Source organism: Poecilia formosa, unplaced genomic scaffold (assembly GCF_000485575.1).
Source record: "Poecilia formosa unplaced genomic scaffold, Poecilia_formosa-5.1.2 Scaffold202, whole genome shotgun sequence".
Taxonomy (NCBI): Eukaryota; Metazoa; Chordata; class Actinopteri; order Cyprinodontiformes; family Poeciliidae; genus Poecilia; species Poecilia formosa.
In genome coordinates, this window is record NW_006800141.1 from 547,962 (window position 1) to 562,427 (window position 14,466).

A 14,466-nucleotide genomic window follows, 5' to 3' on the forward strand; every position below is an offset into this window, starting at 1 on the left:
AAGCACCTGACGTGTCCATTTTGGCCGAATAACGGGTGAAATTTATGTGTTTTCCCTCCACAGACGTCTGCGTCTGGCCAACCTCTCGTTACGATTTTGGGGGTGAGCGCCGAGCCACACGTTAGCTCTTTCCTATATTAAAGTCACATTACAAGCTCCTTGAAATGTATGTGATGTAAAAGTGCTTTCTCACTTGTGCACCTCTGCATGTAACAGTTCAAACTACAAGTACGGCCCTACAGGCAAACGACCTGCTTTTTTTTTTTTTCCTGGGGGGAGTGAGAGGGTATTAAGTTTAATTCTGCTTTTATGGCGTTTTATCAATTTTAATAAATATACACATGCTGTCATCATCACCACCATTTATTTTTCCTGATGTATAAATTTTGAGCTTTGTTAATCAAATACCAGTACAAAAAAAGAAAAAAAAAAGAAAGAAATGACACAAAAGAAATGTTATTATATGCTCTGGTTTCCAGGCAAGGAAAGTCATAAAAAAGCTCATTCACAGAACAAAAAGAAAGAAAATCATCACGGCAGATACTGCTCATCTTCTAAATAGAATGGGTGTATGTGTGCCTGTGCATGCTTTTCAAATGAGCATCTTGTATGCGTTTGTTTGTGTGTGTGGTGTGTGTGTAAGTGTGTGTACATAAGTGTGTGTTCCTATGAGCAGGAGTGGACAACGCCATTCTTCTGCATCTCTGAACCAGCAACAACTGGATCAGAACACATGCTCAATCCAGCCGTCTTATTGGTCAGTGACATCATGGACCCGCCCACTGCATTTTCTTGCAGACTGCTGGAGCCGTTGGACACTTCGCTGAATGAGAAGTGGAGAAAGAGAGCTGTATAAGCACATATAAGAACAAAAGACAGAAAAAATGCAAGAAAAAAAAAAAAGACATATTAAAAGACACCAATTTCTGCTACATATGCATGTCATGGTGCCTTTATTTCCTGGCTGCCATAACTTCACAACAAAATGATTCCAATACATAGCAGCAGAGGGAAACAATTTAATCAATTACCTCCAAAACCTGAAAGGGGAGGCTGAACAGAAACTGCAGCGACTTAATATAAGAATGTAGAATTTGGCCATCTGATAAAAAATGAATGTCTCCTACAAAGTTGAGCTAAGGTTATACTCACCCGAGAGCCAGAGAGATTTCTTCCAGCTGGTTCTCGTGCTCTGGTTGTCCATTCTCTGCAGGCTGCATTTTGTACTGTTGAACATCATGAGCTACTTGGTTTTCCTGCTATGGAGAGAAACATAAATAAATACGGAAAAAAAAACAAACAAAAAAAAAAAACCCTCCCATCAGTAGAGGTGTCAAATAATGTAAGGTTTGTCAAGCATCTGTACTAAGGTATTAATTTTTCTGACAATTTCTTACTTTTACTCCTTATATCTTAAGACAAATATTTGTGCTTTCCACTCCCTGGATTACTTTCATGGTGGGGGGGGGAAGGAGTGAAGCCATTTTAAAATGTCCACCTCATGGACAGAAAGTTTGTCAAAGTGGTGGTAACGCAACAGTCAGATGCCAAAAATACCAAAAACAGAAGAAAAACACATTTGTGTGTGAGAAAAACATGAAGTAACATTGCAAAATAAAGGAAAAACTAATTCTGAGGCTTTCCGCATCAACGGCCTTATTTAAAGGATAAGACTGCGGATATATCGGCTCATATGTTTCCAGGTCGTCTGCTCAACAAACGAACAACGATTTGTGGCAAATGCTCTGTTTTATCAACCATGAGTTTCTGGCATTCAAGAACTTGCCATCAAACCTTCTAAAACACAAAAAGGTAAGCTTGTATGTTTGGGTGTTATTTAGTAGTAGTCATCTGTGTTGTAAGACATTTTGTATGACGAAAACTTTTTTAGTATTTTAGACTTAATTGAAGGTCATTTTGTATTACTGAAAGTAAAATTACTTTCTTTTTGTCTTTTTGTTCTCGGGTCCAAAATTTGTACTTTTATACCTTTACTTAAGAAAAGGAGTTCAATCTGTCATTTTACCAGTTTTTTCATACAACTATTTGTACTTCTACTTCAGAAGAGAACATCAATACTTTGAACACATCTGCCTGTCAGCTATATTAGAAACCAGTCATACACGGATACAGAAAGTTTCCTACCAAAGCCATCTCTCGGGTCCTCTTGCCAATTTCTCTCTCCACCTGGTGGAGCTCCAAGCTTAACTGCTCATTGGAGACAGCTGGCACTCCGGCACCCCCTACTGGCCATTTGGGCTGCGGTTGCTGTGGAACCACTGCCGCTGAGCCCTGGCTGGGTTGCACAGGCTGGACGACCAATGCGCTGGCCTCCCTCTGCAGGAGCAAAGAGTTACTGGCGGCCTGCAGCATTGAGACAAAGTAAAGAGTGTGGAAACAGGAAAATGTGGGCAAAAAACAAAAATGCCATAAGATATATAAATCTAAACATTTTCATAACTTAATTTCATCAGAATCGAAAAGCTTTTCATTCTTCTTTTTTTTCCCACTTTAAAAGCACCACATTACTCAAGCTTAGCTTCAGATCCATCCTACATACCTCTATGTTGTGCATCTGAGTCTGTTGAGTGATCTGCTGATTGACCTGCTGCAGCTCAATCTTTAACTGTTCTCTATCTGGGGTTGTCATGGGAAGGCTGTGAAAATACAATGAACTGGTTCAACAACATTTCAACGTCTCAAGCTTACTTAAAGGCACTCATAAGACTTATTAAATCACATCAAAATAACTGGAAAATCAACAGAGGTGTTTGGGGGGAACAAGGGCTCACCGCTCAAAGTGTCCCTGAGAGGAGGAGGCAGTCTGGTGGGAGGGGTATGAAGCTCCAGCCCATGCTCCATGACTTCCATATGAGTAATCTACAGCAGGAAGATGACAGATATTAACGAACATCAGTCGATATCGCTGATATACCGGCTCATACATTAATTCAGAGATTAATTGAATTCGTGTACCCGATAGACAAAAGATGAATCCCATACAATAAAAATAAAAATGAATCAGTTAAGAAAAACAATTTTAGTGACTTTTCAGGGTTTAGTTGGAAATCCTAATTTAAATCTTACCAGGCATGGTCATGTGTTTAGAGTTGGGGTTCTGAAGAGTGGAAGCCATAGCTTGCACTGGGCCAGTGGTCTGATAGCCAGTCTTTGAAGTGCGGGAGATGGCGCCAAAGCGTGACACAGTGGGCTGGGGGCCAAAAGGTATAATAGGGTCATCATCTTTCACTTCTGTTCCCCTGCGAGGGGCCTCCAATGATGGCTCCCTCTGACCTTTATCGTCCACATTCTGACAGAAACAAAGAGGAGACAGGAAGAAGAGATCATGAGATCATTATATGGAGCAAAACAAAGTCCATCGACATTAGAGCTTGAATTAACGGTTGCTGAGTATAAACCAAATTAATGTGTCAAAAAGAAAACTTGTTCCACATTTCCCACTCCCAGCAGAAATAAATAGGGGTCACTCATCTGAACTTACCATCATCTCCATGGTACCAGGAGCCATAAGGTTCTTAGGTTTGGCATCCTTTGAGTTAATATAAGAGCCAATGGTTTCGCAGGACCAGGGCGAGTACTGCCCCGTGTAGTCGGGCTCTCTGCATTTCATCGTTTTGGAGCTCTCGTCGCCATACTGCACGCAAGAAAACAAGGTTATTAAAAACAGATTCTATACTGTCTAACAATGAGCTCTCGAACATTTTGACTCAATAAACACGAGTGCTTTCTGGAAGTAAACAGCACAATGTGAAAGTAGAAAATTTATACTGTGCTAACCTCAGGGGGGTAGTCGCTGGGGAAGGGATGTGAAAGAGTGGGGGAGGCAGCAAATGGTGGAGGAGAGATCACCTTCCTTTCTGCCAGCTGAGATAACAGTTCCTGCCGTCGTCGGTGGAGATAGTCCAGGCTGGGCTGTGAACCGCTGTATTGTGACCCCTTATGAACCAACACATACAAAAATACCACTAGTCAACTCCAGACGGCCTAGACCACCTGCATTCAAAACAAGAAATATTCACAGCTGACATACCCTGACGTAGGTCCTCATAGGTGGAGGCTGGGAACCCGGAGGATAGTAGCCGTCTGGGGCGTATCTGTCCCGGGAACTCGCTTCTTGGTGGTAGAGAGAGTTGGCCTGCCCCGCTGAGGGGGGCGGGACATCGAGGGGATCCCTCTGAGACGGATAAGGCTGAGGGGGCGGGGGAGGGACGTTGTAGGTACTGTGGTGACCTCTGTCATAGTGAGATGGGTGGGAGTAGGGAAAAGGTGGGCCAGAGTGCTGGGAGGGGTAGGGGCGGTCCGGAGTGCTGTAGCCGCTGTAAGGGTCATGGTAAGGGGGTCCTGACTCACTCGGCGGAGGGGGGTTACGGATGTATTCCCGGACATACTGTGTTGGCTGTTGGTAGGGATAACCTGAGCAAACGCACAAAAAACGTCAAGAATTTATTTTAAGATCACAAAATATAGATTTTTATCATCCTGGTTTAGGTAAAACACCATCATGCTTTCCTGATCATTTCTTCCACAGTTTACAGAACGGTAGTTGTCAAGGGTCTATAAAGATAAAATTCATGTGATATTCTTGAATAAGTCAAATACTTCTACAATATTAGGTGAAATATACAAAGGAGCTAATTATATTGTTTTATTCCCATTTTAGTTTGTTTAAAATGTGGAATCAATTTATACTTCTTTGTAGCTTTTCTGGCCCATGCAGCAAATGAGAACTTAACACTCAACAAAGACTCAGTTGTTTCTCTTTATTGTACTGTTGCTTTAAATTGACAGATTTTCTTGGGAAGTAAAACAAAAACCACACATTTGTCTTTGATAAGATTATTTGAACGCCTTTTTAAACCTACCTCCTGGGTACTGTGGCGGCTCATACTGAGAGGCAGGTGGGGGACGAATGTCATATACGTCACGGGGTTGTGGTTGGGGATAAACTGGAGAGCCCCTGGGGACCCCGGGGATATGCTTGACCCCTGTGAGGTGATCTGCTGGTATCCTGGGGTGAGCCATTGCATGAGGTGGCAGTGGTATACTGCTTTTGGGCATGGAGTCCAGGCTAAAGGAATGAAGCATTTCAGCTTTACACAGTGCACCCCATGTTCTTCTTTGGTTACAACATACCCAACGAATCTGTACATACACAGAAATCAGTGTAACTAAACGGTGCCGGTCAGTTTTTAGGCACTTACACATCTGGTGGCGATCCAGGAACACTTGGACTTCCTCCGTCCTGCTTGGCAGTTTTAGGCAGCAACTCATATGGGACTGTGTCGGTGCCGCGGGCGACTAATTGGGGCAAGTTCGGCGCGACGCTGCCATTGGTGACTGGTGAATGCTTTCGGGTCACCGTTACATCAGGAGTAAGGCCGTCGTCTGGAAACACCACTCCTGAGCGACCCGCCATGCGCTTATTCATCTTACGATACCTGGTGAACAATAAAAGGCTTTGCAAAAGACCAAACAAAATGCTGTAGAGATAGTGGACAAAGGTTTAACATATTTACACTTACTTCTCTAGTTCTTCCTGAGAGTGGGCAAAGGTACAGCTGGCACCGCGAGGACAGCCGCCTTTCTGCTTCATGTCACGACACATGTATGTTTTATATTTGCTGTGCTGAGGAGGCTGAAGAGAACAAGACAACATAACCTTTGTGTTGATGGAGCAACAAGTAAATACTTGTTGTCTGAAGACCTTTTGACATATTAAAAAGGCAAAACTTTCAATGTACAAGGAAACGCATTCGGTTTTTCGGTCAAGTCTATTTGAAGACTATTTGGAGAAAGGCTAAAATTAATCAATAAAATTAGGACAGACCAAAAGGATATCAAAATATTTACTGAACACCATAGATTTAATGCAGATCAGCATTTTTTTTTTTTTTAGGTTTACTTGAGTCTTTAAAATAATTATAAAACACTAACCTGTTGAGGATCAGCTCCTTTTTTGCTGTGGTTTTGAATGAAATCAACCAGGCCATGGACCACTGTTTTCACTGCTACCAACCCCTTCTCAAGCTGCTCCCATGTTGGCGGAGGAGCATCTGAAAAATTGGACATAGAAAGAAAAAAAAAAAAAGAGAGAGAAAGAAAATGAGAAAATTCATAAAGTCATTATTTAGATTTAGACAAAACTACACATTATTTGTACGGGTTCTTAAAGAACTTAGCTGACGACCACTTCATAATAACTTTCACACTAAAGTTAGTCAGTTTTTTTTTGTCTATGATGCGTTAAACATTTAAGTGCAAAGAGTTGCAAGAAGCCATTTAAAATGAAACTGAAAAAGCTGAAAAAAGCAAGAGAAGTTTAGCAGGTAAGTTTTGCACAGATACTCTGTTTTACCCTTCTGTGATTTAAACTTACACTGGCTACGATACTTCTACAGTTTTAGTAATGCCAACAATGCCAATGACAAGTACGGGATGCAAAATACAATAAAAAAATCCATAACCAACTTCTCTCCGTTTCATAATAAAAAGACTAAAACGTGGTCTTGCGTCACATCTCTTCCTAATTCAATTAACAGAAAAAAACACATTTTAAATGCTGTTTTTATATTTGATGTTACTGTCTTTGGAACAAAATCAGAGCATTTGAAACACAAAAAAACCATGACAAAATTCTGATTGGTGCGTCTTTATTCATCCAACTTGCAAGTTTCTAAAAGCAAGACAGTTGATGTTCGCGTGCTTCTTACCGGGACTGGGATCGATGTTTGCCAGCAGCTCTAAGTGGGGTCGTAGTCTGTTGAGGTTGGCTGGGTCCCCAGTCCTTTGCAGTGCAATTGTCAGCTCCTGCACACTTTGAGCAAAAGATGCCGGGGTCTGCAGCTGCAACGGAAGAAAAGACACAGAAAATAATGGCTTGCAAAAATCTCTTAATAACTGGGCTACTGTGACTACTTGAGTCAAAACTATGAATGCAGAAAATAACTGCTTTGTCACATACCTTATCTATGATAGACTGCATATGTGACTTGTGTGACTGATCTCCATACAACAGAGAAGACCACTGGTCAGGCGCGATGCGCAACCCCCCTTCCATGGCGATCTGAACAATCTGAGAGTCATGCTCCCGCCGCAGAGCCTCGTACGTACGAAACTCCTCTTTCAGCTGCATGAGAGATGAATCTTCATCCCGTTTGGTAACCTTCAATCACAGAAGAGGGAGACTATTTTAACGTCCTACATTCAACACAGTATTTTCTAAATAAATCACAGATTGCTAAACTCTTATTTCTGCGTAGACCATGTTACAGATATGTTGAGTGAACCAATCCCATTAAGCAGCACTAGTGTAACTCTTGTTGACGTACCTTGAAGCAGGAAGCTCTGTAAAGCAGCTGTACCACATGGCCTATGCTGGTTTTCGAGGCCTGAGGAAAGCGTGGTTCAAGCCTTTGGACTACAAAAAGAACCAACACTTTTCTGGACAAAGCCGAACCATCTTCCAAAGCGAGGAGAACCAACTTCAGGGCTTCCTCCTGCATTGCTGGTGTCGGAGAAGAGACAACGGTGATCATTTCTGAGTAACAGTGGATTTTCAAAGGCTTCTGAAATTTTAATTAAACACAAGCAGAATAATTTACTGTCTGTGTGGCGGTGTCACTTGACATGTAACAGACACCTACCTGGGCCTAGAAACTGACAGCCCCGTGCACGAACAGCGGCCCACAGATTAGAGGACAGCTGCTGGGGATTCTGGTGCTGCAAGATGAGTTCGGTGACAGTTCGCTCGCCAAGAGAGCGCGCCGCTCTCATGGCTCTGACCCGTCCCTCCTCCTCCACCAGCTGGCAGTGGACCAGAGTTACCAATTTCCTCTGCATGGGTCGACTCAGCATGCTTTGGGCTGTGCTGCTCAGACCCACACCTGGAAAGATATTTAATCACACATTACTTACAAACATTCGCCTCTAGAATCTCCAAATCTCCTAATTTTAATCATGGTACACAGCGATTTTCTCAGAACATGATATACCATATAGTACTCTTAATAGGCTATATAAAAATACTTATCTGTCAAATGACATTAACCTCTAAACCTGTGATTCCCTCATTACGGCGTCTTTCACAATTTCTCCTCAGCAACAATCTCACTGGTTATTTCTGAGATTCATAACTGCTGTGTTTTACAAAATATTGATGAATAATTTTGTTTCATTCGGATACTTTATAATCATAAGTTATAATGCAAAAAGTTAATTTTACTTTTGTTACAGAGGTTTTTTTCTATTCCAAGTGTGTCCAATCGTTCAATGTGCAGTTATTTCTCAATCTCATGTTAAACATTAACTTGGCCGAGTTTCTAAATGTTTTTAAAGAAAAACATTACATCAAGGCTTGCATAAAAGCAGCCATTACATATTTTTTTTAACCTGTTTAAGACGTTATTTGTGTAAATTATCTGTACACGTTAAATACAGGGATATGCCCATAAATCTGTAATTAGAAGGCAAATGAGGCAGAAAGTTTAAAATATTTTTACAGAAACACAAAACTTGACTTTTTTTTTTAGGTTCTTTGTATAATTCCCCATTAAACAGAAAAGCTAACATTTTGAACAAACTGTTATTTTCAGTATGAAACAGAAACATTTCAAAATGTAGATTTCTGTGTTTTACACCTGTGGGAACACAAAAGAGTTTACAATTTTGGCTGAAAAGTAGGTTATGCTGAATGAAGGCATCAAACAATAAGTTGGGTACCTCGGGTGTTGCTGAGGGGTTTGAGGTAGAGGGCCAGCTCCTCCACACAGTGTCTAGCCACCTCATAGTTCTGAGTGTCCTCTGGACTTGTAATCAAGGCAACCGGCTGAGCCTTGGGAACCTGGAGGGGAAAATAAAAGAGCAAAATTTGGTCACTATGTAGTGTGTTATATGTGTTTTGCACGGAAACTGTACTTACAGAGCACAAAACTATTATTTCTTGAAACATTTTAAAACAAAGAAAAAAAAGACCTAATTGTATGTCTGTACAAGCGAAGGTTTGCATCCTTATAGTAATAGTGGAATAAATATACTTCAGAAGCATTTAACTTATTACACCAATCCTGATCGATCTTATAGTTTTGCTGTCCTGATAACTAAACTATGCTCTAACATCTATTTAGCTTAACATACAAATATTAATGCAAATGATATTAATGACGACCAACAAAACGGTTACCCCAACGTTTCTGATCTATGACTGAGATCATGATGGTTTATTAAAATATTCATTTTTGCAAAAAATGTGATAGTAAAATTTGTAAATCTCACGTTAATTGCATAAATCTGCTGAGTATAATCCTTACTACTAAAGTAGTAAGGATTATAGTAGTACTAAAGTAGAACATGAAAGCTGCCTTTGTTATCATCTGAAATTATGTTTCTGAAGTCAGGTGTCCATTAATTATATACATTTTATCTTCTATTATTTTAAAGTCTAATGGTAAAATGTGCTTCTTTTACACACCACCTCTAATAAACCACTGTCGAGTTTGGGAAGAATGCAATTAATTAATAATATAATGCAATCCTCCATCCCTGGCACCTTAAACCCAGCAGGCTGAAGACCTACTTACTGAAGGTCATAACATTTGTCTGTTGCCACGGTCGCAAAACACTTTCCGACCAAGCCTTGTTCCCACATCGGTGTGATATGTGACATGAACAAGGCAGCAAGGTGGTTAGAGATTGAACCACCACTGCTGTTCCTCTGTCCAACGGGTAGAGTTGAGTTGATGAGAAGATGTGAAGTGAGCAGAACCAGAAGTAGAGCTCCTCTCCAACTACACTGTTGTCACTCGTCTGATTCCACAATGCTGAGTTAACAACAGCCTGAGCAAACATCAACAAGGCACTAAACCAACTTTGTTTGCTGTGTTTGAACAAACAAAGAGGAAAATCGCGAGCTCCACAGAGACATGCGTTTTTCCTTGATAGATAACTATATGGAGCAAACTGTGGTATGTTTTTGTACATTTTGTAACATGTTTAAAGGTTTTTTTTGCTTAGCTGGTACAGATCATATAATTTAAATAATTTAAAGATAAAAGACCAGAAGTTCATATACCATAATTATCATAAAAGTAAGTTAAAGTGATGATAGAGCATAAGATTATTGTTTTGTGCAGATTGGAAGAAGAAAGCCTCATTCAAAAAAACAAAAAAAAACAACAAAAAAAACACCCGTTAGATGGAAAAGTCAGACTGAAACAACAATCATCAGTCATCAGACAGACAGATCTTCAATGTTGAGTCATATGAACTGAAATAACAGACTGTGTACTACAATTACATTCATCTAAATTCTAAAATAAATAACCCAATTTATCCGCTAAATATTTTCATTGACATTCGTTTTTCACAAAGCGGGTCACAGCTCACCACTCAGAATAATACATTTAAACAACACTCATTTGAGAAAACACTGCTTCGTCTGCCAGTGCATCTGTTGATATTTGTCAAGATGGTTGTTTTTAAGTGAAAGAAGAAGAAAATAATAAAAGCTTTAGCTACCCTGTTAAAACATTCCTTTTACATTGCAACACAACATCAAAAGACCACAAGGAACCAGAGAGCTAGAGAAACATCCTAACTATTACAAAGTCCAGTCCAAGGTTTTCTCAAGTCATGCAACACAAAAACTCAGGTTTGTTGAACTTGCTTCACAGAATACATTTCAGGAAGATGTTTTAGCTTTACCTTAGGCAACTGCAGCTTAACTGTGAATCCCAGCTTGAATTAATCCATGTAATAATTGCTCATACTTGGATAAATACTATTGTGTTTTTATGCCCAGTACTGTTACTGCGGGGGAGGAGGTAGGTTTAATCCATCTGTTTTGTGTGATAATTGCTTAAACATGAGAGAACTGTCACTGTTTCGGTTTCTATTTTCTTACAGTTTTAACAACTAATTTAACACAGACAGTTAAAATGTATACGTTTTTTTTTTAAATTGAGTAGCTGTAATATCTCATGAGGTAATGTCTAATTAAAATGAAAGCAAGGCAAAAATGGAAACAAAGATTAAAACGCTAGACACGAGACAGTCTTGTATAATTTCTGGCACTAAAGTTTAATTACAGAAACTGTAATTTGTTTTTGCTCTGTGTTCTGGTGGGAGGGAACAGATTGTTTTAATCAGTCCATTGTATGCATATTATTTTAAAAGACAAGACGGTGACTGTACTGAGGTTAGCATTTTATTATCTCTTCAGTCCCAATCATGAAAACCATATAAGACAAGAAACGTGTCTTAATAGCTCAATAGGTGACCAAATTCACTATGTGAAATTTGCCCATTATATTTTTAAACAATATGTTGAACAAAAATGTTGCATTTTATGTAGCCCTGACACGTTATAGAAAGGGAAGCCAATCATCTATTTTGCTGATTATACATGAACTAAGCAAATTTCAACTAAATTGGTTTACTGACGTGATAATCACACCAACTTATGGCTATAATGTCCTAACATGTTACCATCATTCATTCGGAATCTATTTTGCAACATTAAAACATGACTATCGATTGCTTCAGCTTTGGAAAGTACACACACTGGATCCTATTACTAAAATGTAATTTATACAAGTTTTACATGGACTTATGTCAAAGCATATTTATTAACTGAGAAGGAGAAGAAAATGTACAAGGAACTTCTCTGTACATATGTAACATTATTTAGTCAGTCTGGTGTCATATGGCGTAGCATCAGCACACACCATCACCTAGACTGCATCTGACAAACCATCAGTTTTACGATTGATGCACTGAGAGTTTCCATTACGGCACTACCGACGCCATCAGCTGTGCCTCAAGGAAGAAAAAAAACACACAAAAAAACGCTGTGCCTCACCCTGCTGATTAAACATTGCCACACAGAAATACAGCTCTACACATTGTTCCAGCACTCAGTAAACCAATAAAATACAGTTCATTGCTTAATGAGGTTGGTGTGACACATTAAAGGAATCCCTTTAATGTGTTGTCTTAAGCTGTTCTGCAACCCCAATATTACCTTTAGGTCCATGCATTGAGAGGATCTTTGCACAGACAATGTGAACTGCTGCACTTGTTTGGTAATGAATGACAAATCCAACACAGGCTCATGTCTTACCTGGCCTCCCACCAGCTGCAACAGGGCTGTGTTCACAGGTAACTGTTCGATGTCTGTGCTGATGGCCGTCTGGTCAAAGGGACAGGCCTTGCGGTGCAACTTGTTCAGGCACATCTTGCACACAGTATGTCCACAGCCCAAGCTGATGGGCCGGCGAACAGTCTCTTCAAAGGTCTGTGTGCAGATTGGGCACAGCAGAAACTCTGTCCATTGTGGCGCTTGCACAGGCATGGTTATATGTTGGTGGGATGGGTGTGTATATATAAATGTAAGTAAGAATTAACACAAAGGAAAAAAAAATATAATAATTATATATATATAGATATATGGAAGATTCCACTGGAATCAAGATTTGTTTTTTTTTCCGAACTAAATCGTTCTTAAATGTCCTCACACATTGTGGATGGTGGATCACATCTCGTGATGAATACTGCAGGAGAGAAAAAAAGAAAAGAGGAAATTGTTAAGATCTTCGGTAAATTAAACGATTTAGCAAACATGTCAAAATGTTGTGACAATTCAATCAACTCAACTCTTTCCAAGCCTACAAAAAAAAAGACATGTTATGCATTTCACTGCAGGCTACTGTGTTTTTAATTCCTATTCATCACATAACCAAGGCTTATTGCTGCAGTTTTAGTTTAACAAAACTAAATAGTCTAAAAGCTAACGTTTTCAAGTACCTTTATTCCAAAAAGAAACTGATGTATAATGAGCACACAATATGCAGTTTGTATTTAAAGTTGTACACATAAATAAACTTCAGAATTTATTTGTTTTTACACTGGAAAAAATATGCAAGTTGAATGTCTTTATTCCATGGCAGAATATCCTTTGTTGTTGTTTATAATGGTGAAAATGTCATTGTATATCAGTTATCACTAGCTTTTGGTGAAATAAGAATTCTATAACTAATCAAATTTACAGATGTTTATTCTAGCCACTAAACTGGTAAAACATCCAGTGGCTAAACAAAGTATTCAATTTTTTTTAGATTCTGGGTCACAATCTCCGTTTCACATTTAAATTAAAGGCCATAAATTATTCTTGAAATTAAGCTTTTAGTTTGTTTTAAATCAGCAGATTATGCTGGTATATTCTTCAAATCTTCTTTTTTTGTTCGTGCAGATGAAATCGTTTGTCTTCACAGACAACACTTTTGAGCAATTTGCTAACATCTCTGATCATATGTATCTGAAAACAATCTAAACAAGTAGGTTTACGATTTTACCGTCGTATAATATAGTAAAATTACATTTTCTCTGGCGTACACAGCTCACCCATTACAAAACAAATATTAAATATAAGAAGACATGCTTAAAATCCACAACCGAAGTGAACGAGAAAAACAACAGCTGTGGGGCCTGCAAACAGGAGCCTGTAACTACTATGACTATGGACAAAGGATACCGAGCTAGCCGTCACCGAAGTCCCTAAAGCAAGATGCCAAATTTCGCCTTTAGGAAGTCGTAACACTACGACTTCAATGTTGAGAGTTTGTGTAATTTATTCGATGAGCATGACACATAAGGTTTTTGTGTTTTGTTGTAAATGATTCTGTGTATGTGACAAACTAAGCGATTCGCTGGCTAACTACTAGCGAAGTAGGCTATGGGAGGCTAGTTGGCTAGCTTAGCTAAAAAGTAAACGGCGTTAGTTCAAAGCAATCGATTTAACTGTTTTAGGCATGGGTTTATTTGGCTATAACGTAGTTATTATCCTCAGTGTCACTGTAGATTTCAAATTCATATTCTGTCGAGAACTCTAGTTGCTATATATATCTTTGGTCAAGAAAACGATAGGTAGCAGACTATCGCTTGACTTGCTGTGATATTATGTAACGCTAGCATCTGGCACTAGCAAACAAACATTTAATGTAAATGTATTTGTGTACATAATGGGCACCCATTTCAATACAATATGAAATAATATTTGAAGTTCTCGTTATTGACATGCGTTAATCCAGTCTTAGAGATGGGTTAAGGAACGCTTCTTGTAAAAAGAAACACCAAGGGCTAACAGGCTAACGAACAAATGTTAGCAACTCCTCCCTTTAGCTAAATCTTTATGTCTGCTACTAACCATCGCTATGCGTCATTAACTTGACTAAACTAACACTATGGCCACTAATGTTACTTTCACGTGATAATAAAATGATAATTATCGTTACTACTCACTTATTCCAAATGACTTGGAAGTATTTCATCTTTCTTTACAAAACTGTTGCGATATTTTCCTGCCATGTCGACTCTGCAGCTTCGCTGCTGCCGATGTTTCGGGGAGGTGCACTGTCAACAGTCCTGCTAGCCGGTTAGAGCTAGCTGGGCCCG

The 14,466-nt window shown here is 39.3% G+C and overlaps 1 protein-coding gene across 3 annotated transcripts; it reads right to left on the reverse strand.

Moving 5' to 3' along the window:
• Positions 1–255: 255 nt before the first annotated feature.
• Positions 256–14,466, reverse strand: rc3h1b (ring finger and CCCH-type domains 1b). Of its 3 annotated transcripts, none has more exons than XM_007566983.2 (20): positions 14,314–14,466; positions 12,137–12,566; positions 8,740–8,860; positions 7,665–7,904; positions 7,350–7,525; positions 6,983–7,183; positions 6,732–6,864; positions 5,956–6,074; positions 5,544–5,656; positions 5,223–5,459; positions 4,884–5,089; positions 4,052–4,434; positions 3,799–3,957; positions 3,503–3,655; positions 3,088–3,310; positions 2,793–2,880; positions 2,561–2,657; positions 2,146–2,337; positions 1,153–1,259; positions 256–823 (listed from the first exon to the last, which is right to left on the reverse strand). In XM_007566983.2, exons 2-20 carry the CDS (start codon positions 12,365–12,367, stop codon positions 667–669), a joined length of 3,336 nt encoding a protein of 1,111 aa, XP_007567045.1. In that variant the 5' UTR covers positions 12,368–12,566; positions 14,314–14,466; the 3' UTR covers positions 256–666. The 3 variants fall into 3 exon arrangements, with proteins under 3 accessions (XP_007567045.1, XP_007567044.1, XP_007567043.1); XM_007566982.2 differs by having other exon boundaries at positions 1,153–1,256; positions 2,146–2,364; XM_007566981.2 differs by having other exon boundaries at positions 2,146–2,364; positions 14,314–14,464.

Coding starts and splice junctions, on each gene's coding strand:
- rc3h1b (XM_007566981.2), bottom strand. CDS start 12,367: ATGCCTGTGCAAGCGCCACAATGGACAGAGTTTCTGCTGTGCCCAATC. Junction 8,861..12,136: donor TGCAGCTGGTGGGAGGCCAG/GTAAGACATGAG, acceptor TTTCCCCTCCAG/GTTCCCAAGGCTCAGCCGGT. Junction 6,865..6,982: donor TGCAGTCTATCATAGATAAG/GTATGTGACAAA, acceptor CTTCCGTTGCAG/CTGCAGACCCCGGCATCTTT.